The sequence below is a fragment of the Cetorhinus maximus genome, chromosome 2 (genome assembly GCF_964194155.1).
Source record: "Cetorhinus maximus chromosome 2, sCetMax3.hap1.1, whole genome shotgun sequence".
Taxonomy (NCBI): domain Eukaryota; kingdom Metazoa; phylum Chordata; class Chondrichthyes; order Lamniformes; family Cetorhinidae; genus Cetorhinus; species Cetorhinus maximus.
Window position 1 is genome coordinate 5,573,645 of NC_135880.1, and position 23,445 is coordinate 5,597,089.

Sequence of the window (23,445 nt, forward strand, 5' to 3'; positions counted from 1 at the left end):
AGGAGGTGTTCCTTTCATTTCCTACCTTTCCTCAATGAGAAGAGCGGTGGCCTTGGTAAGTAGGACCTGGCAAGTATTTCCTTTGTCCTTAATATTCTCTAGACTAGAGGAAATAAAAGCAAAGGGAGTAATTTAAGAGCAAGTCAAGGCAGGGCAGCTTGGCCCAGCACAATGTTCCTCCTGTGGGAAGTCAGGGGGCACTTTCAGTGTCCAGGGCAACCATGTGTGCAGGAAGTGTCTCCAGCTGCAGCTACTTGAAGTCTGTGTTTCGGAGCTGGAGCTGCACCTGGAGTCACTGTGGAGCATCTGCAAGGATGAGATCTTCGTGGGTAACATGTACGTTAAGGTTGTCACACCGCAGGTAAAGAGCGCACAGGCAGAAAGGGAATGGGTGACTGCCAGACAGAGTAAAAGCACTAGGCAGGTAGTGCAGGAGTCCCCTGGGTGCATCTCTGTCTCCAATAAATTTTCTGTTTTGGATACTGCTTGGGGAGATGATTTCTCAGGGGAGTGCAGCAAGAGCCAAGTTCGTGGCACCATGAGTGCTCAGCTGCACGGTCGGGGGGCAGGGTGGGTGCAAAAAGAGTGGGAGAGCAATGGTGATAGAGGATTCTATTGTAGATGTTTGTTTCATGGTTTATTTGTTTATTTTATGGGTTTTTTAAAAGAGCATATAACCAATATAGTTGAGAGAAGCCATTTATTCACTTGGTGACTTTTCATTTTAATTTTTTAAAATATGCCACATGTTTTGACTAAATTGTGCTTTCCCACCTCAGTATGATGGAGAAATTCGAGTTCTAGGAACTGTTGAGGTTATCCAGAACTTACCTGCTAGGAAATGGGCCAACCGAGAGCTGCCAGTGAAAGCAGGCGAAGTGTTAGACATTATTCAGCACACCGATGACATAAAACTGCTCTGTCGGAATGAAGATGGAAAATGTAAGTTTTTTTTCAAATGAACAGTATCTTAAAGCTTTAATGAGAGATTGGTGTATATTTTTTATTCCTCAATTTCCTCCTTTACTCCTCTGGACAAAGGTTTGTAGTGGAGTTCCCAGGGGTGTTGGGACCCTTGCTCTTCCTGATATATATTAATGACCTAGACCTTGGTGTATAGGGCACAGTTTTGAAATCTGCAGATGATACAATACTTGAAAATAAGGTGAACAATGAGGAAGATACTTTAGAACTTCAAAAGGATATAGACAGGATGGTGGATTCGGGTGGGGAAAACAAGTGACAGATGAAATTTAATGCAGAGAAGTGTGAAGTGATTCATTTTGGCAGGGAGAAGGCAAAGAGACAAAATAAAATGAGAGGTACAATTCTAAAGAGGGTGCATGAAGAGAGGGACCTGGGTGTAGCTGTGTATAAATCATTGAAGCTGGGAGGACAGGTTCAGAGTGCAGTTAATAAGGCATACATTATCTTGGGCTTTATTAATAGGGGCATGGAATATAAAGCAATGAAATTATTTTAAATGTGTATAAGACACTGGTTCGGCCTCAACTAGAGTATTGTGTCCAGTTCTGGGCACCACACTTTATGAAGGATGTAAAGGCATTAGAGAAGGTACAGAAAAGATTCATGAAAGTAGTTCCAGGGATGAGGAACATCAGTTATGTAAAGATTGAAGAAGTTGGAGCTGTTCTCCTTGGAGAAGAAAAAGTTGAGAGGAGATTTGATAGAGATATTTGAACTCATGAGGGGTCTGGACAGAGTAGATAGGGAGAAATTGTTCCCATTGATGGGAGGATCGAGAACCAGAGGGCACAGATTTAAGGTAATTGGCAAAAGAAGCAATAGCAACATGAGGAAAAACTTTTTCACGCGAGTGGTTAGGATCTGGAATGCACTGCCTGAGACTGTGGTGGAGGCAGGATCAATTGAGGCTTTCGAAAATGAATTGGATCATTATCTGAAAAGGAAAAATGTGCAGGGCTTCAGGGAAAAGGCAGGGGTGTGGCACTAGCTGATTGCTCCTTCAGAGGTCCAACAGAGACTTTACAGGCAGCATGGCCTACTTCTGTGCTGTAACCATTCTATGATTCTACAGGCTGTGATTCATACTAGAATATTGTTTGCTGGGCAACAGTCTTATACCTCAACAAAGTGCTCATTCTTCATGTGGAAGCCTAGGCATTAAGTGGTGACAAGCAGTTTGACTTTAGGGGGCCTCACCTGACACACGCATACAACAACTTGCACTTATATAGCTCTCTTAACATAGTAAAATATCACAAAGTGCTTCACAGGAGCGTTATCAAACAAAATTTGAGACTGAACTACTTTTAAAAATGGGGACATAGGTTTTAAGGAACATCTTAAAACAATGGAACTGTAGGTGTTGAGAGATAAAAGGGGAGTGATCTGAGATGTGATCAAGACCATGAGGGGATTGAAGCCATGTCAGGTGGCAAGGTTGAGGGGTGACTATGAATATGTGTTGGAAAGTTTATATTGAAGGACAGCTTTAAGGAATAGAGAACTGTGAACTCAGAGGAGAGAAGGGAAGGGGAGAAAGATGGAGAGGATTAAGGAAGGAATTCTAGAGCTTAGGACTTAAGCAGTGGAAGACCAATGGAAGGGAAAAGGAAACTGGGGATGTGCATGAGATCAGAATTGGAGGAACATAGAGATTGCTGAAGGTTGTAGGCTGGAGTTTACAGAGATAGGGAATGAGTGAGTCTGTGGAGGAATAGTAGAAAAGAACAATGGGCAATCCAGAATGAGAATTATTAAGTGGGGGAGAGCAGACTTCAATGAGGCAAGAATGGAGCTGGGCCGGATAGACTAGAACCAAATGTTGGTGGAAGAAACTGTTGCTGAACAATAGGTTACCTTCAAAGAAGAAATGGTTCAGGCACAGTCAAGGTATATTCCCTCAAAACGGAAAGGTAGGACAAACAAATCCAGAGCTCCCTGGATGAAAAGGAGATAGAAATTAAGATAAAAAAGAAAAAAGTGTGCTGATGTCAGGTGTCAGATAGAAAATACAACTGAGAACCAAGCTGAATACAGAAGGTTGAGAGGGGATGTGAAAAAACATATTAGAGAAGCGAAGAAGGATTATGAGAAAAAACTGGCAGCCAATATAAAGGGGAATCCCAAAGTCTTCTATAGGCATATAAATAGTAAAAGGATGGTAGCAGAAGGAGAAGGGCCGATTAGGGACCAAAAAGGGGATTTACACATGGGCATGGCTGAGGTATTAAATGAACACTTTGCGTCTGTCTTTACCAAGGAGGTAGATGCTACCCAGGCTATGGTGAGAGAAGAGGGAACTCTGTCACTATAGGCTTCAAAATTGATAAGGAGGAGGTATTGGATAAACTGTCGGTACTTAAAGTTGACAAGGCACTGGGACCAGATAAGATGCATCCAAGGATATTGAAGGAAGTGAGAGTGCAAATTGTAGGGGCACTGGCCATAATCTTTCAATCTTCCCTAGACTCATGGGAGGTGCCAGAGGATGGAGAACTGCAAACATTATCCCCTTGTTCAAAAAAGGTTGGAATTAATGGGGCATAGAGTACAAGAGCAAGGAGGTTATGCTGAACTTATGTAAGACACTAGTTAGACCTCAGCTGGAGTATTGTGTACAGTTCTGGGTGCCACACTACAGGAAAGATGTGAACGCATTGGAGAGAATGCAGAAGAGGTTTACAAGAATGGTTCCAGGGATGAGAAACTTCATTTATGAAGATAGTTTGGAGAGATTGGGACTGTCCTCCTTGGAGAGGAGAAGGCTAAAAGGAGATTTGATAGAGGTGTTCAAAATTATGAGGAGGCTGATATAGTAGATAGGGAGAAACTGTTCCTGCTCGTCAAAGGATCAAGAATGAGATAGCACAGATTTCAATTGATTTGCAAAAGAAGCAAATGGATGTGAGTAAAAACATTTTCACACAGCGAGTGGTTCGAATCTGGAATGCATTGTCTGGAAATGTGGTGGAAGCAGGTTCAATCAAGGCATTTAAGAGGGCAGTAGATGATTATTTGAATAGAAACAATGTGCAAGGATACAGGGAAGGGGAAGGAAAATGGCACTAAATTACAATGTTCATTTGGAGAGCTGGTGCAGACACGATAGGCCGAATGGCCTCCTTCTGCGTCTTAACAATTGTGTGATTCTGTGAATTTGAAAAAAAAGCGCACACCATATATCAGCATGTAGAGATCAAAGATGATCAATTTTAACCCACCCCTCCTCCAAGACACAGATGCCAATTTTAGGGTCACGACTACGCCCCAGTGAAATGCAGATAACTGAGTTCACACAGGGTTTGAACATGGGGATTTTCTGATCTGCATCACTCTGTACTACACAGTGTAGTATGTTTACTAACTGAGCTATAGACTATTTGGAGTTATGCACTGATGGGAACTCATTGCTGACATCAGCTGAATGGGTTTCTGTTGGGTTTGCAGACCCAAGACAGAAGGCCATAGAGATGGGAAAGATGTACTAGAGGTTCCATATCATTTTTTCGATGGCAGTGAGGAATTTAGCTTGAAAAAAAATCATCCAATGCCAATGTCCGTATTTTTTTTAAAAAGAACAATGGAAATTTAGGCGCTGAGAGATACATTGGCAAATGGTCAGAGACTATGAGAGTAGTGAAGCCATGTGAGATGGCGATGTTAAGGGGGTGGCATTGGAAAGTTTATATTGAGGGAGAAGTTTAAGGAGTATAGGAGTACAGTGAACCCAGAGAAGACAGGAGGGAGGGAACTGAGGTGAAGATTAAAATCTCCAAGGTGAACTTTGGAGATGAGGGCCACACAGTCACTGAGATAGTTTGGGTAGGGCAGATGGCGTAAAGTGTAATCAGTTGAGGAAGTTTCAATAAAGAACAAGGTTTTACCACCAGTGAGCCAAGCTTCAAAGCTAGAATGTCAATTGTTATTAATTAATATAACCTGCCCTATATGTGCTTGATACTGATATTAATATCCGTCACCGGCAGGGTCATAAAACAAAAAGATTGAAAACAGGATTGAAAATCTACTTTTAACTGTTTCTTTTAACCTCTAAATCTAAGGCCGTTCCCCAGATCCTACTCACCCAATGTAATATGACAGGGCAGAACCTCTGCCCATGTTTCTCCCGCTTCATCCCCCACGCCAGACATTCCTTTCCCCATTCCATGCTGATTTGAATAGCTAGGTGGAATTTTGCAACGGCACATCAGCGATAAACTCCCTGACTTTAGCTGATCTGCCCTAGTGAAGCAGAGTGAAGATCTCTGCAGGGCCTCAAGTAAGTACTCCTCCTAGCTCAATGAGGAAGTTTAAAAAAGTTTTTAAAACCTACCTGTTTTGGCCTCCTCTGACCCTGACTTTCTTTTTCCCATTGGATTGCCCTGACTGAAAAGCCACAACCTCTTTCCAGCTCAAGCCAATTAAAGTAGCTGATGAGGTGCCCATGGTATCAAAGCCCAATCTGCATTTTTAAAGGATATCACCGGTTTCCTGTGGATGTGCCACCTCTTCAGATGAGCAGGTTAAAGTAGATGGGAGCAGGAATTCAAGTCTCTGGTGTTTGTAACTGTTCACTCCCCGAGGTGGGCAAGGTTAAAATCAGCCCTATTCCATCTTTTTGGATGCTGATAGATCTTTTAAGTATTTTCAACATTTTCTATTGTGGTGCAATAACAGCATTTATGAATCCTGTTTATCGGACATGATTACTAATTTGATGCCTTTTCTTTTTTAAAAAAACAGATGGATATGTTCAAAAAGCCAACTTAGCATTAGGGTGAGTATATCTTACAATGTACTAATGCCGCTACCCCATGAGATTTTTCTGTTTAATTTTCCAAAGAAATGGAAATACTGCTGAAGTGTAGTCACTGTTGTAATGAAGGAAATGAGACAATCAAATTGCACACAGCAACATCCCACAAATAGCAATGTGAAAATGACCCAGATAACATATTTATGGTGATGTTGGTTGAGGGAGAATTATTATAATGAAAGTTCACATTTCCCACATCTAAAATAAAACATGACCTTGACAGCTGTTCTAAAGCTCTCAAATATAAGAGCAAAAATAATTGCAACACTTAAGGGAGAATGTACAATGTAGATAAATATTAGTGGAGTTATACTGAATGAGGGCATACATTTAACACAGGAATTGTGGCCTCAATGTCCAGTTGTAAATTGTCTGCCAATATCCTTGATGTAAATGGTAATGTTGCTAGTTTAACCGACCCAGAGCAAGTCGAGGTTTTTGTCCTGTTATTGGCTGGTAACAATGCCAAGGTCTAGTGCTGGCTAATCACCTTGGCATTTGCTGGGTTGAATGTTTTTGTTCTGCAGTCTCCTAATTATATTTCTTAACGTAACATTTACCTTAGTACCTACCCTACACCTAACAGTGTTTGTCAATCTATCATTCTTAGTCTGCCTTCCTGAAATTAAGTCATTGTATTCCTTTTCTATTTTGTTATATATTGAGTTACAATGTGGCCAATGTTAGCTAGCTGCTCTCTGACACTGCTTCCACCATTCCCTGGCTATCACATAATAGTAAGGCAAGTATTGCTGCCCCCTTGTAGTTTATATCACAGAGTAATCCACTTAGCCTATTTATATTGTGATCTGCTCCACTAATCCCCGCCAAAGTGAATCCCCTATTACAATTTTATTAGCTTCCATATGTACTTCCCTGATTTGAGAATGAGGTATCTTCATAAAATAAAAGGATGAAGTTAATGGCCCAGATTTTTGTCCTGACACAGAGTGGATGAAAGCAGAACTGCCTGAAAATCTAAGTCCCGCCCCCAAACATGGCACTTACCATTTTCACGTGTGGGAATGAGGGCAGGCCACATTTCACACATGCGCGTTTTACAGAGGCAGCTGGCCATTTGAATCATCAGCTGCTTCCACTCTAGTCTGACTTTATAAGCCTAGGAGTGTGGATCCCAAAGTGTGCCAAGTAAACCTAATAATAGCAGGTCTAAATTTGGCACATTTCTTTGGATAGCCAGGGGCCCTTTTGGAGAGGTAGGGTGCCCCTCTGGAATTTGCCTTAAAATTTTATTCACATCCCCAGAAGTGGCACAAATCAAATTCCAAATTGTCTTTCCTTTACCCAAGGGCATAGGAGGGTGGGGCTCCTGGTCTTCCAGGGGCAATTTGCCCCTCCTGACTTTTGCACCGAAATGCCAGGAAGAACATTGTGCTAGAGAAGAGTGCATAGCGCTTTGTATGAAGGAAACAGAAGATGGACAAGGTATGCTGACACATATAGGCCATAGAAGCCAGTCACTGTGAGTAGCTGGAGGCCAGGGGGAGGGCAGAATATAAGGAGGTAGAGGCTGCTGCCTGCACACCAGGAAGGAGGAGGTGAAGAGGCAGGACAACCGGGTACTACCCTGTGAGGAGGGTGTACAGACCTTGGATCTCCTACCTCAATGTGATGGAGAACAGTGTCGAAGGCAACTGAGACTAAGCTATGAGGTGGTGATATACATATATCGCATGGTCAAGCTGCAAGTTGAGCCACAATCCATCAACCCCATACCCTGCCATTGGCTGTGAATGTAACCGTCGCTCTCAATTTCTATACCTCAGGGTGTTTTCAGGAATCATCAGGAAACTGGTCTGGTATATCCCAGCACACAGCTGCATTAGGCTCTAACTAATCCCCTGTTTGTTCATGTGGGGGTATCACATTATAGATTTGACATTTTGGATGCAGAGAACCACAGCCTTTGCCCATCTAGCAGGCTTCTCTCAGGTGCAGGGTGTTATTGATTGCACACATGTTGCCATAAAGGCCCCAAATCAAAATGCAGACACCTTTGTCAACCAGAAGTCCTTCCACTCAATCAATGTACAGGCAGTTTGTGACCAACACAAGGTCTTCCTTCAGGTGGGTGCAAGGTCCCTGGCACTGACACAAATCCTTCATACTAAGGAGTTCCCAATACCCTCAGCTATTTTAGCCACCAATGCAGATTCGTAGTTGGCTTCTAGGAGAAAAGGGGCTACCACTTCAGAACTTGGATAATGACCCCCCTTTAGGAGCTCACAGACAGAGGCAAAGTAACAACAACAACAGCCATGTTGTCACCAGGAGTACCACCGAGCAGGCAATTGGCACTAAAGGTATGCTTCATGTGCCTCGATTGCTCAGGTGGAGCTCTGCAATGTGCCCCAGCATCCACAAGGGAGACAATAGACAATGAGTCGGACTCAGTCATATTCATATGGCTGAAGCCCTCATCATAATAACCATAGGCCTCATCATATTTCAAATATACACTCACAACCTGCCTTCACATTGAGGATACCCTCTATTGTGTTGTGTGGCACTACAACCCTGCTAAATGGGATAGATTTTGAACAGATCTAGCAGCTCAAGACTGGGCATCCATGAGGCACTGTGGGCCATCAGCAGCAACAGAATTAGAAACATAGAAACTAGGAGCAGGAGGAGGCCATTCAGCCCTGTGAACCTGCTCTGTTATTCAATATGATCATGGCTGATCCTGACCTGACAATATTCCAGCAATAGTGCTGAAGACTTGTGCTCCAGAGCTAGCCAAGCTGTTCTAGTACAGCTACATCTACCTGGCTATGTGGAAAATTGCCCAGGTATATCCTGTACACAAAAAGCAGGGCAAATCGAACCCGGCCAATTACCGCCCCATCAGTCTACTCTCGACCATCAGTAAACTAACGGAAGGGATCATCAACAATGCTATCAAGCGGCACTTGCTTAGCAATAACCTGCTCACTGATGCCCAGTTTGTTCCGTCAGGGCCACTCAGCTCCTGACCTCATTACAGTCTTGGTTCAAACATGGACAAAAAAGCTGAACTCCCGAGGTGAGGTGAGAGTGACTGCCCTTGACATCAAGGCAGCATTTGACTGAGTGTGGCATCAAGGAGCCATAGAAAAACTGGAGTCAATGGGAATCAGGGGGAAAACTCTCCACTGGTTGGAGTCATACTTAGCACAAAGGAAGATGGTTGTGGTTGTTGGAGGTCAGTCATCTCAGCTCCAGGACATCACTGCAGGAGTTCCTCAGCGTAGTGTCCTTAGCCCACCCATCTTCAGCTGCTTCATCAAAGGCCTTCCTTCCATGATAAGGTCAGAAGTGGGGATGTTTGCTGATGATTGCACAATGTTCAGCACCATTCACGACTCCTCAGATACTGAAGCAGTCCATGTCCAAATGCAGCAAGACCTGGACAATATCCAGGCTTGGGCTGACAAGTGGCATGTAACATTCGCGCCACACAAGTGTCAAGCAATGACCATCCCCAACAAGAGAGAATCCAACCATCATGCCTTGATGTTCAATGGCATTACCATCATTGAATCCGCCACTATCAACATCCTGGGGGTTACCATTGACCAGAAACTGAACTGGGCTAGCCATATAAATACTATGGCTACAAGAGCAGATCAGAGGCTAGGAATCATGCAACAAGTAACTCACCTCCTGACAGGAGTGTGATGGAATCCTCCCTACTTGCCTGGATGAGTGCAGCTCCCACAACACTCAAGAAGCTTGACACCGTCCAGGACAAAGCAGCCCGCTTGATTGGCACCACATCCACAAGCATTCACTCCCTCCACCACCGATGCCCGGCAGCAGCAGGGTATACCATCCAAAAGATGCACTGCAGGAATTCACCAAGGCTCCTTCGACAGCACCTTACAAACCCATGACCACTACCACCTAGAAGGACAAGGACAAGGGCAGCAGATAGTTGGGAACATCACCTCCTGGAAGTTCCCCTCCAAGTCACTCACCAACCTGACTTGGAAATATATCGCCATTCCTTCACTGTCACTGGGTCAAAATCCTGGAACTCCCTCCCTAACAGCACTGTGGGTGTACCTACACCACATGGACTGCAGCGGTTCAGGAAAGCAGCTCACCACCACCTTCTCAAGCGCAACTAGGGATAGGCAATAAATGCTGGCCCAGCCAGCGAAGCCCACATTCTGTGAATGAATGAAAAAAAAAAGCTCTCAGTACTTTCACTCTCCTCAGTGACCTGCACAGCCCTGCATTGGCCTTCAGGTGGGATTGATGGGCCTGGCTAATGGTGCGCAGCTGTAGTCCATTCCAGCAACCTCTGTGCCAACAATGCAGCTGACCTGTTAAGGTTGCGCAGCTCCACATGTATTCCAAGGAAAGCAGTGCTCATACCTGAGCGGACTGATCCAAGCTGTAGAGGGAGGTTTGCACCCTTTCCTGGCTCAGACATTGTCCTTACACCCACTCCAAATGCTACTGCATGTGTCTCTCCATGAGATTGGCCAATCTCTTCTTGTCAGAGCTCATGTGATTGACCCGCCAGGACAATATGGAGCTCATAGCAGCGATGGACCCCTCATTTCTCATGATGCATCTCAGCCAGCCTGACCTAGCCCCAGTCCAGGCTATCTCCATGGCGTTCTTTGCCCTTTTCAACTGCAATGATAACATGAATTTATGTTAGCCTGATATATTGTGCATGGAGGTATATTGCTCTTCACTGCTTCAGTGCATCACAGTGCTCATTCACGTGTTCTGTGCACGCTTACGTGAGCTGTGTACACATACAAGCCTCAATGCCTGAAGCAAAAGTATGTGCCATTTCTCCCACCTTAGCTGCAGCATGCAGATATGACCCTTCCCTTGGAGCTCTATGTAGATGAGCTAGGCTACTCACATTGCAGCAGGTCATCGATCCTTTTCCTGCACTGAATCAATGAGCATTAATGCTCCTGCTGCGCACAATGCAGCTGCTATTTGAATCCAGGTCTTCTTGGTTGATCCAAGGGCATTATGGCAGCCTGTAGGATAAAGAACTAGTCTCTTCTTTTGGACCTCTTCCACCAAAACATGAAGGTCCTGGTCAGAAAATCATGGAGCAGCTGGACCGATCCATTCCCTTGCGTCTCCTCTGTGTGACATTCTATGAATAAAAATGTAAGGCGAAAGGGTCACGAGCCATTCAGATTACAACGCTCTCATTCACTTTTGTGTGCTTACATGCACTAACCATTTTCACCATATCATCAATGATTACTGGTAAGATGTGGTGGAGAAACTGATTGCGCAAATGTTTGCCATGTATGTTGTGGCTATGACTCCAAGGTAGCATGCTGTGCTCCACGATCAGTGACAGCCCTATTGGTTTCCTTCCTTTTAGTCACATTGTTGTGCCGTGACAATGTGCAGCTTTGAGAGGCCTGGTCAAGAGTCAGTAGTGTGGGTGGACCCTGATAGATGGGTGGCAAGAGTGCAAATGGATGGGATAATGGGCATGGCACTGTTGATCATTCATCCATCCACTGAGTCTTGGCAGCAAACTACATGACTGCAGAATATCTGTACCAGGCAGAGGTGGCAAGATGATGTCATTGCCATGGCTGTGTCTTGAGAATCCACTCCATGCTTTCAGTGGTTCAGTAGAGTACATTTTGATTAGGCAGCAGCAATGAGATTTCTTCCCTAGGGAAAGCCCATGATGGGACATCCGTCCCAGGGTCAGCTAACAGTTGGACAACATTTACAGCTTGGACACTCACCTGACAAGGCAATGACATCTCCTCCAAGGCACAGGGACTTCACCATTGGTGACCTACCTCTCAAATGGCCTTTCAGAAGGCCTGCTTTTCACCTGCGCCTGATCCATGTCAGGCCTGCCTCCAGCCACTCACCACTTCTGGGATCGCCTGCCCCAACTCCTACTCTAGCCCGACCCCCAGACCAAAAATCGGGTGTTTGGGCAGACATCTTTAGAGGTTGGTTTCGCCGAGTCAGGAATTCTGCCATCTTTGTGCACCCAGCGCAGAAACGAAAATCTGAGCCAATGTCAGAGTAGAGGGGAGGGACTAGAGATATTAGATAGGATAAAATAGATAGAAAGGAGATGCTAAATATGTTGGCATCACTGAAAGTTAAGAATTTACCCAGTTTATATGGGATACTAGTTGCTGAAGGAAGCTAGGGTAGAGACAGCAGAAGCTCTGACTGTAATCTTTCACTCCTTCTTGGATATGGGACCGGTGCCCGACGACAGGATGACTGCAAATGTTACAACCTATTCAAAAAGGGAAGTGGGATAAACCTGGTTCACTGTCAGTAGTGGGAAAAATACTAGAGATCCTTGTGAAGGGCAAAATTAATTCTCACTTAAAGAAGCATATGTTAATAAAGAACTGGAATTTGTTAAAGGTAAATCGCGTCTGATTAAGCCAACTAAGTTGTTTGAAGTAGCAGGAGGATTGATGAAAATTATGGACTTTCTAAAGATATCTGATGAAGTACCAAATACACTTATTTCAAAAATAGAAGTACATGGCATTAAATGGATACTGGTAACTTGGGTACATTATTAATTAAGGAAAAGAAGGCAGAGAGCAGTGGTGAAAAGACGTTATTCTAATTGGTGATAAATATGCTACCTCGACCACCTAAAAGGACAAAGGCCAGCAGACACGTGGGAACACTACCTCCAAGTTTGCACACACCACCCTGACTTAGAACTATATCAGTCTTTCACTGTTGCTAGGTCCAAAACCAGGAACTCCCTTCCTAACAGCTCAGGGTTCCCTAGACCACGTGGACTGCAGCTGTTAAAGAAGGCAGCTCACCACTACCTTCTCAAGGGCAATTAGGGATGGACAATAAATGTTGGTCTTGCCAGTGACACTCACATCCCAAGAATGAATTAAAAAAATAGGCTCCCCCCAGGAACCATTGGAATTAGAACCATTGTACCATTAGAGACATTGGGCTAAATTTTCCCAGCCCCGTGGTAGTGAGGTTGGAGTGGGAGCCAGAAAAATATTGGAAAGCCATGTTGGGATGGCTCCCTGACACATTTCTGCTAGTAGGGAAGTTTCCAAGGGCAGCCTGGGAAATGGGTCGGCTGCTCGCTGAATGGAAGTAGGCAGTCGATTTACATACTTAAAGCCCCAAATGATTTTGTGGCACCACCAGCATTTTGCCAGCGGAGTAGCTTCCCATCACATATGGAGACCACTAGCTCCATGGAGGAAACTTCCCTGCTGCAAGCCAGTGGATAACGGAGCTCGAAACTCAATGCCCCAAAAAGGGGATCAACGACAGGAAAGGCCAGCAGGAAAGGCTGTGCCCGTGGCCCAAACCTTTCCTCCAGGGGGCTTTCCCCATTCTCTGAGGGGCCAACCAGCTTGGTCCCTCTGAAAATTTCATTAAGACCTATTGCCCATTACTGGTTGGCCTGAGATGGTGGTGCTGGGCTTTACTTTTTGAACCATTGCAGTCCATGTGGTGTTCATTATAGCAGTTTGATTCGACTAAATGGCTTGTTAGTCTGACATACTCGGCTTGTTAGGCCAGGTCAAAGGGAAGTTCAGGGACAAACACTTTGGTGTGAGACTGGAGTCAAATATAAGACAGATCAGGTAAGGATGATATGTTTCCTTCCCTGAAGAACATTAATAACCAGTTGGCTTTTTATGACAATCCAATAGTTTCATTCCTACTTTCAATTATATTTAAATTATTAATAATTGTCCATTCTTAATTTTTAAAACTGTAATCAAATTCTCAAACTGCCATGTTGGGATTTGAACCCTCATTCTCTGGATCGCTAATCCAGCCTTCTGTACAGCTAATACAGTAACATAATCACTACACAACCCAACCCTTAAATAGCTGAATGGGCTCAATCAGCTCATTCATATACAGCTACCACTTACAAAACCATTACTTTCATACTTGGCTAGTCAGTCAAACCCACACAGTCATTATTTGAAATAAAAGCTAGCCAGAAATAACCCAGTCACCATTTAAACAGCTACCTCTACTTAACAGCAAAGTAGTCAATAAATCATGCAAATGTATAAAACTGATGGACAGGAAAAACCAGCTGGTCTATTGAGCCTGTCCCACATAGTCATGTTGCAACGTAGCATCATGACCTTCAAAGCTGCCCACCAGCAGCCATATAATCAACTGGGAGAGGCAGATAAAACAACCCTCGGCCAGTTCAGGGGGAAAAGAATTCTGCAAAATTCCTTTCGGGCCCCCAAAGGTGATCAAAAAAAAGAGTTCCAAGAGGCCACAGTGACCATAAGACATATCATTCTACAACACACCTAGTTTTGACAGCAAACATCAATCACAGCCAGGAAATCAACCAGATAAAATTTTGTACAATATTCATCCACCTCAGGTCAGGCCGAACTCCGGACTCTAATCCAAAGAAAGTACTTGTTCCACTTCTCAGAACGGAATGATTATTTTGCAATTTAATTGTGGGGATGGGATGGCCAAACTATTAGCGTTTGCATCACAGGAAGTTAATTATTTTTCAGAGTTGAGCTGAAAAAAGATGAAGCATATAAAACACTACAGCTGAGTAAAGATGCATCTTACTGTTAGTGTTTTAATAGAAAACATTAAGATTAATTGCTTTTAATTTTTCTTTTTAGAAATGATGGGGACAGCGAGATCTATGATGATATTGATGCAGGTACGTGAACAATCAAAAGGTTCCCTTTGAAGAGGACCTGAGGATGGGTGACATAGATTGATCCACTGAGAAAGATGCATTAAGTTCTGAAAGATCTGTGATCTGTCAGCAATCCAGTGTGATGTCACACTGGCATGCAAAAGGAACAGAGTGCAAACAACAACTGCAGTCTCCCGAAATGTTGTCTATTCCACTGAGTGAGGCAACAAGGGAAAGCTAGCAGCTCTGCCACTGGGAGAGGGACAAGAAAAGATCACAATTCTTAAAACAGCCCCTGAAGGTCAGCATTAAGAGTAGGCTGCTCGATCTCTTTTGGCCAGAGCTTGACGCAAAGCACAAAGAAATCTAAAGGAGAAAATAATAAGAACCAGCAAGGTGCTTATGCTGAAAGATCAAATTAACTCAAACAATTGCTGCAATTAAAAAAGGAACTCCTTAACTCCTTCAGTATATGCTTCCTCTTACAATCTACTAAACTCATGGGCAGAATTTTTAGCTTAGCGGGCGGGCGTGCGCCCGACCCGACCAAGCATGAAATGACGCGGATTGATGTCAGCCTGATTGATGCGGATTGATGTCCAGTGTGCTGACATCAATGCACAGTCGCACGATAGTTCAGTTGGCGGATGCGTGCTGGAGCCTGCAGCGAGCCCACCGACAATTAAAAGGCCATTAAGTAATCAATTGTCCTTAATTTTTCACTAAGCCTAATGGTTGATGGGCAGGCGAAAGGCCAAGCAGCCTTTGCATATTTTTTGGAAACCTCATCCATGAGCGGGATGAAGTTTCCAAAAGCAAAGATAAATGAAATATAAACTTTCATTTTTAATTAAAAATATGTGCCTGCTCGTGTGATAGAGTCACATGAAGGGATATGTTTTATTAATTTTTTCTGTTGTTTAATAATGTTATCAATATATTCCTCATCTCCCTGAGGCAGCTCCGTGCCTCAGGGAGATTTTTCAGTGCTCTTTCGCGCGCATGCACGAAATGCGCACTAACCTGCTCGCTCTCCTCCCCCCGCCCGCTCAGCATTGCCGTTCACGTATCACGCTGGGCGGGCCCTAATTGGTCCGCCAGTATGAAATTGCAGTGCACTGTCGATCACGGGCGGCGGTCGGCTTCCCACCGGCCGCCGCCCACCCCCACCGATCCCACATGCCAAGCACAAAATTCTGCCCAACCTTTTCAATGCCTTTCAGATGGTCAAACTATTACTCCCAGCATCTCCTGCTATTCAGTTACTCGCTTAGCATATAAAAATATATGTAGTTTTGCAAGTCTGTGTTCACTGTACCGGATCGTGCTCAGTGCCAAGGCAAGTTTGAAATGGGGCTATAACATTACAGCCTCAATTCTCAAACTCAGCTCACCACCAATGAGACTCTGCACCAGAAGTGGAGCCGTGTAACATTATTCCTCTATGATTTATCCTGGAGTATATACATATATATATATTCAATTTTAAAATGTGGGAGGAAAATGAAACACACATTAAAAAAGTTACAGTGAAAGCGAAGATCTTGAAATGATATTGTGTGCTATAAGCAAATGAATGCATATTGCATTCTTGTGGAATTCCTCAGTGCTTTGATTAACAGAATCATTGATGCAGCGGAACAAGGCAGTTGAAATGAATGCATCAAGAATTCATAATCTAATTCATACAATATAATTTCAATACCCAAAAACACTACTTTAATATTCAGCACCAAAAAGGAAATGTCCTAGAGTTATTTTTCTATTTGGAGCAGGGATTAAATTCATGATTCAAAAACTGTTTGGCTCCATTGTATCTGGGCTGTTAAATGTGCTGAATAAATCTATTTAGGAGGATCCCAGGCTCAATCCGTAGTTTACAAAGGTAGGCAATCTCACAACTGTAGTCCTGGGATAAGGGGGTAAAAGTTCAATCAGGAATTCTGCTCCTTATTAATATTCAGTGATTCTGATCATTTTCTGAGCCACAAAGCAGCATAAACAACTAATCTTAAGACAGGAGAATAATGACCATGTTCTAATAAAGTTCATGTGGAAAATAAATAGGAGAAGTAGTCAAAAGTCAAGGGGTTGGACTGCAAAATAAATCATGAAAAAGGGTTGTAAAATCTGGCAGACAATGCAGCAGATCAGCAATGAAAGGTATTGGAACGTTAAAAGGATAACATACAGGATAAGTGTATCAATGAAAGTAAAAGAGGTCGTGAAGGCAGGGACTCCATGGATCAGGAGATTATGATTGGAAAAGTTTAGAAAAGAGAAATGATAAATGCAGACAAAAAACAAAAAATAATAAAAAGAGGGTTAGGAAGACTAAGAAGGAATATTAAAGAGAGCTGAATTAACAAGGATGAAAATAATGAGGACTTTTAAGAACATAAGAAATAGGAACAGGCCACCCATATCTGCTCTGCCCATTCGATAAGATTGTGGCTGATCTTTAACCTTAATCTTACTTTCCCGCCCCATACCCACATCCCTTGATCTCCGAGATCAAAAGTGTATGGCCAGAATATTCTGCTTGGTGTGCGGGAGTGGGCCCTGCACGCCAACGTGTAAAATGACGCACGGTGATATCAGGCGTGCGTCCCAACGTCACTGCACATCATTCTGATCTTCTGTTCGGCAGGCATGCACCAGAGTCAGCTGCACACCCACTGAACTGTCAAAGGCCTGTTAAGGCCGTTAATTATGCAATTAACCCTATTGAGAAAGCTGCCTGTACAACCTTAAGGTTGGTGGGCAGGCGAAGAGCCCAGGCGGCCATCACATTTCTCATGAAACCTCACCCATAGGCGGGATGAGGTTTCATGAAGGGTTTGTTAATTAATTTAAAAATTTTATTAAAATTCATAAACATGTCCCAGCCCATGTGACACTGTCACATGAGGGGACGTCTGAATAATTTTATTTTTTTATTTTTAATCATTTTTTGCACTGAACTTAATCTCCCTTAGGCAAGGAGCTGCCTCAGGGAGATTTCTGTGCTCTTTCGTCCACATGCACGAAAGAGCACAGGCTTTGATAAGGGTATTGGATAATTATCTGAAGAAAAAAGATTTTCAGGGATACAGGGAAAAGGCAAGGTATGGAATGAGCTGCTTTATTCTTGCAGAGAGCCAGCATGGATGCTGTAACTGCTTTTTCAACCTAACCTGCCATCTTCCACAACTTGTACAAAAATAACATCAGCTCCTTCTGCTCCTCCACTGCTTTCAAATTGTACTCTTCATTTTATATTGCCTTTCCTCATCCTTCCTACCAAAATATATCGCTTCACACTTCTCTGCCTTCTATTCGATCTACCACATGTCCGCTCATTCCACCAGCCTACGTATGCCCTCTTTATCACTATTTTTCTGATAGTTCACAATGGGCTGTATCTTCCGGTCGGCGAGCAGGGACGGGGCCCGCTCGCCGACGCATAAAATGATGCGGGGTGACGTCGGGCGTGTGTCCCAACGTCACGGCATGAAATTCAGACTTTCAGTTTGGTGGGTGCGCATCCAAGTCGGCTGCACACCCGCTGACCTGTCAACAGCCTATTAAGGCCATTAACAAAATAGTTGAAGTCATTAATGGACCTGCCCGTCCAACCTTAAGGTTGGCGGGCTTCTGAAAAAGCAAGAAACCTCATCCACGGGCGGGATGAGGTTTCATGAGGTTTTAAAAATCTCACAATATTTTAAAATAAAAGTTATGGACATGTCCCAACTCATGTGACACTGTCACATGAGGGGACATAGCAGGGAAATTTTTTTCTCAGCTTTATTTAAAGTTTAAAATGTGAGCTAATCTCCCTGAGGCAGCACTTTGCCTCAGGGAGATCTGTGCGCTTTTCCGCGCACTGAGGGAGCACTGCACTGTCAGAGGGTCAGTACTGAGGGAGTGCTGCACTGTCAGAGGGTCAGTACTGAGGCAGTGCTGCACTGTCGGAGGGTCAGTACTGAGGGAGTGCTGCACTGTCAGAGGGTCAGTACTGATGGAGTGCAGCACTGCCTGAGGGTCAGTACTGAGGGAGTGCTGCACTGTCAGAGGGTCAGTACTGAGGGAGAAGCGCACTTTTAGAGGGTCAGTACTGAGTGAGCTCCACATAAAATGGAATGCCCACGTAAAATGGTGGTGCGCTCCCAAACGGGGACGCCGATTGGAAGCCCGCCAGCGCACCTCCCCTCCCCCCCACACCCGATGTGGGGAATATGTTGCCCAATGCCTGCAAATTTTGTGTCATCTACAAATTCTAAAATTGTGCCCTGTACACCCAAGTCTAGGTCATTAATATAGATCAAGAAAAGCAGAGATCCTAATACCAACTCCTGGAGAACCCCATTATATACCTTCCTCCTGGCTGAAAAGCAACCATTCACTACTGCTTTCTGATTCCTGTCATTCAGCAATTATCACTTTTATTCCATGGGATTTAGCTTTATTGTCAAGCCTGCTATGAGGCATTTTATCAAATTCCTTTTGGAAGTTCATGTACACGACATAGCTGCATTACCCTCATCAACCCCCTTTGTTTTCTCATCAAAAACAAAATAAAGTTAATTAAATATGATTTGCCCTTAATAAATCTGTACTGAGTTTCCTTAATTAATCCACATTTATCAAATTTAATTGTTAATTTTGTCCCAGATTATTATTTTTATAAGTCTCCCGTCACCAAGGTTAAACTGATTGGCCTGTAGTTGCTGGGATTATCCTTAGACCCTTTTTTGAACAAGGGCGTAACATTAGCCTATACACTGATTTAACCGAAATAAATTTAAGAGTTAAATAAATAAAGACTCACCAGCTACTCACCAATCAGCTGCTTCTTCTGTGATGTTGTCACTTTATTTTCGAGGAAGTTAACATAAATGTTTTACTTAAGTCTTATTGGGCAAAATTTACCTGGCCCTGGGGTGGCGGAAGTAAAGGCAGGAGCACTGGAAAAATAGCGGGGAGCCAGGTCGGGACAGTTCCCAATGCTTTCCCGCCATTGGAGATGTTTCCCTGAGGTGGGCAGAAATACAGATCGGCTGCCCATTGCAAAGCCAATTTGTTGTTAAAGGCCTTGATTAGGAGCAATTTAGGACACTTACCAGCATTTTGCCAATGGCCCCTCTATTGAGGTGGCCTCCCTCCATCAAGCCGGGGACCCATCAGAGCCGGAGGCCCAATTCCCCCGAAAAGCAACCCACCTTGGCAGCCCAAACGCTACTGCCAAGAGTTTCCCTTACAATTGGAGCCTGCCTGCTCGGCCTCTCTAAAAAATTTTGATTATTTTGGTCTGTCAAAGATGCTTCTGTTTTGAGGTGGCCTGGAGGTCTCCTATCAGCCTCAGCAGCACCCACCTCTCATGGTGGGTGCTGCCAAGGCTCCAGAGCAAAGTCAACAGCATCAGGAGACCACCCACTGTCCTTAATTGGACGGCAAGTGTGGAGGCAGCCAATTTGGAGATCAATTCTGGAAAAATAGCTTCCATGGTCTGGTGTCCAGCAAGTGCTGGTTCAGGGCCCTGAAGGAAAATCCTACCCATTATCTATCTTCCTCAGATTTTAATTTATTTAAAAATTCAGATCCCTATAGTGTTACTAGCCCTTGCTATTTAATTTTAACTTTAGCCCCTAGATCTGATTAATTAATTGAATACTGACTGTAATCATATGATAAATTATCAAATTGGGTTTAGTTTTTATACTAATTAATTGATCTAGTCTTATTTCTTAGTTGATTAATTTAAATTAAATTAACAGCTTACCAGTATATTTACCCCCACCTTGACTTTTGGTACAGGATGTCTCACAGTCCAATCACAGCGCTCCTCCCGACCTTGCTTTTTACATTGCTCCCCCCTGCCCCCAGCTTTGTTTTTTAAGCTGCTCTACTCCACTTCCGGACTCGCGTTTTATGCTGCTCCACTCTGCTTCCAGCCTTGCCTTGTATGCTGTCACTCCTGATCTATCCTTTTACACTTCTAAGGATGTGAACAGGGAGAGATGAAGCCATAGGGGGATTTAAACACAAAGGCTAATACATATAAGAAATAAAAGGACTGAAGAAGGGGTGGAACCACTTAGAAATAAAAATGATATGGGCTCAGCTTGGGATAAACCAGGACGTCAATTGTGCATATAGTTCTCGTTCAACCTGAGACAGCGGCTGGGGAGGGAGCTAGAATCGGTGGCTAGGGAATAAGGAAGAAGCTGGTTTCAGCTGCAGGTAACTGCAGCTCATCCAAGACTGGATGGGACAGCACAATTGCCTTAAAGTTATGCCCTTGAGCTTCCAACTCACCAATTAATCAAATTAATTTTCCTTAATTACCTTATTGAAACCCCTCAAAACTTTTAACACGAATATCATATTTTCTCTAAATCTTCTTTGTTCTACTGAGAAGAGCCTTAATCACAGAATCTTAATGGCACAGAAGGAGGCCATTCAGCCCGTCATTGTCTGCACCAGCTCTCCAAATGAGCATTATGACCTAGTGCCATTGCCCTGCCTTTTCCCCAAACTCCTGCACATTGTTTCTATTCTAATAATCATCTAATGCCCTCTTGAATGCCTCAATTGAATCTGCCTCCAACACACTTCCAGGCAGTGCATTCTAGACCCGAACCACTCGTTGTGTGAAAAAGCTTTTTCTCACATCATGTCACACTTATTTAAGTTCTCTGTTCTTTTTTCATAACTAAAACCTCTCATCCTAGGTACTCTTCCACTTGATGTATTTTCAGCATTTTGTTTTATTTCAAATTTCTATAATTCTCACTTGCCTGTGTTATTTTTGTTATTTAGAATGTATCTACGATAATGACTGACCATAACTCAAAGGAATTGGAAAGAGCTGCCAGAATCCAGTTCGCCCACACCTCCTTCCATTTGCGCTGTTTAACAATCCAGAACTTGTACTCTGTAAAGAAAAGAGACCTGCAGATTCTTCAGCTATCAACATCTTGCTTCTCAAAGACTAACTGTAAGCTGATCCCCCTGTCTCCACAGGGATGATCCATAAAACAAAAGATGACATAAGTTACATTATGCAGCATGATTGATATTTGAGTCGATTTTATTTTTCAACCATTGTGAATCATGGATTTCCTTTGGGAATAGGAATTATTTATATAAATGTGAGTGTTTGAACTAATCCAATAATGTTGAACATTGAGCAGTTTTTATTATGTTGTTTTTCTTCCTGAGAATAATATTTTGTACACATGATTTGATAGGTTGCATTACTGCTGTTGAACTATTCCTCAATTCCAGTGAATAAAATATACAAACACATGCAGTGATACACATCCGACTTTTGTAGTAATTGAGTTAAATATCTTCTCATTTCCTTAATTAATTCGTTCTCCTTTTGTTAATAATCACTTGGTTATGGGCAGTGATTAACCTGTTTTCTGTGTGATTAAAGAACTACTGTCTACCTTGCAATTCTTTGTAAATATTGCCCGCTACACAGCTGTTGGAGTAATGCTAGCACTGTCACAAACTATTTTTACAAGTATTTTTAAAGGGAGGTTTTCTTTTATGGTATTTCCCCATTATGTGATGGGGTGCTGACTCATCTCCCATATGATGTGACCCAGTTCAAGCTCACCCCTGCTGAAGGTTGCTGACTAAAGTAGAATTAGGGTTCAGCTGAAGATTATTCACAGGATGAAAATTTGAAATGATTTGAAATTGACATGAAATGGTGCTGAAAGAACCATTATTAATGGTGAAATGAGTATGAATAATTGAAATAGAAACAGAAAGTGCTGGAAAAACTCAGCAGGTCTAGCAGCATCTGTGAAAAGAGAAACAGAGTTAATGTGTTGAGTCCAGTATGACTCTTCTCCGGAACAGGAATAGTTGACCTGTTTTTCATTAATAGTTAAAGATCTGGTAGGAATGTTAGTATACCAAATTGCAAAACACATGAAGAGGGTATGGGAGGAGGGAGGGCTCGTTTTGGATGTAAAATACATATAAGCACTACTCAGTACATGATCAATATCTAAGTACTTAGTTTCAGATGCCTTCCCTGACGAGCAACCATATGCCAAACTGTGTTGGAGTTAATGAAAGGATTCACTGATAAGGCCTATTGCAATTGTCACAGCAACAACTTGCACTGATTAATGCAATTAAATGTCCCAGGGTTCTTCACAGAAGTGTTAAAAAATCAAAATTTTGACACTGAAGCACATAAGGAGATATTGGGCAGATCAAAACATTGGTTAAAGAGGTATATTTTAAGGAGCATCTTAAAGGAGGAAAGAAAGAAGGAGAAGTTGAGAAGTTTAGGGAGTGAATTCTAGAGTTTAGGGACCAGGCAATTGAAGACATGGCTGTCATTATTAGAGTGATTAAAATTAGGAGTTGCTTAAGAGGCAAGAATTGGAGGAGCGCAGATATCTCAGAGGGTTGAAGGACAAAGATAGGGAGGGGTGAGGCTATGTAGGGACTTGAAAACAAGGGAGAGAATTTAAAAATCATGGCAATGCTTAACTGGGAGCCAATGTAGGTCAGCCATCAGAGGGCTGATAGGTGAATGGGATCTGGTACAGGCTAGGACAAAGGGAGGAGAGATTTAGATGACCATAAGTTTATAGAGGGTTGAACATGGGATGATGACCAGTCTGTGTTTGAATAGTAAGGTCTAGAGGTAAGAAAGGCATGGATGAAGGAATGAGCATGAGCTGAGAAAGGGTTGGGTCGGGCAATGTTATGGAAGTTGAAATAGGGGTCTTAGTGATGGCATGAATATGTGTTCGCAAGCTCTTCTCAGGATCAAATTTGCCACCAAGGTGTGAACAGTCTGGTTCAGCTTCAGACAATTGCCAGGGAGGGGATGGATTTAGTGCTTAGAGAATGGAGTTTGTGGCAGGAACCAAACATTATATTGGGAAGACCGAAGCCATTTAGATGAAGGAAATTTCTGCCCATATAATACATTAGACAAGCTTTTCGAGGTAATATA

At 43.2% G+C, this 23,445-nt stretch overlaps 1 protein-coding gene across 4 annotated transcripts in view; it reads left to right on the forward strand.

Annotated features, from left to right (window-relative positions):
* Positions 1-21,973, forward strand: part of LOC144691892 (FYN-binding protein 1-like) — a 241,180-nt gene extending 219,207 nt beyond the window's left edge. For 2 of the 4 annotated variants that reach the window (XM_078560469.1, XM_078560476.1), the window contains 4 exons: positions 780-942; positions 5,731-5,764; positions 14,449-14,489; positions 21,273-21,973. In XM_078560469.1, coding sequence (XP_078416595.1) covers positions 780-942; positions 5,731-5,764; positions 14,449-14,489; positions 21,273-21,295 — 261 coding nt within the window. In that variant the 3' untranslated portion in view covers positions 21,296-21,973. The remainder of the gene's footprint in view (positions 1-779; positions 943-5,730; positions 5,765-14,448; positions 14,490-21,272) is intronic. The other 2 variants (XM_078560482.1, XM_078560490.1) reach the window with 2 other exon arrangements.
* Positions 21,974-23,445: the final 1,472 nt, after the last annotated feature.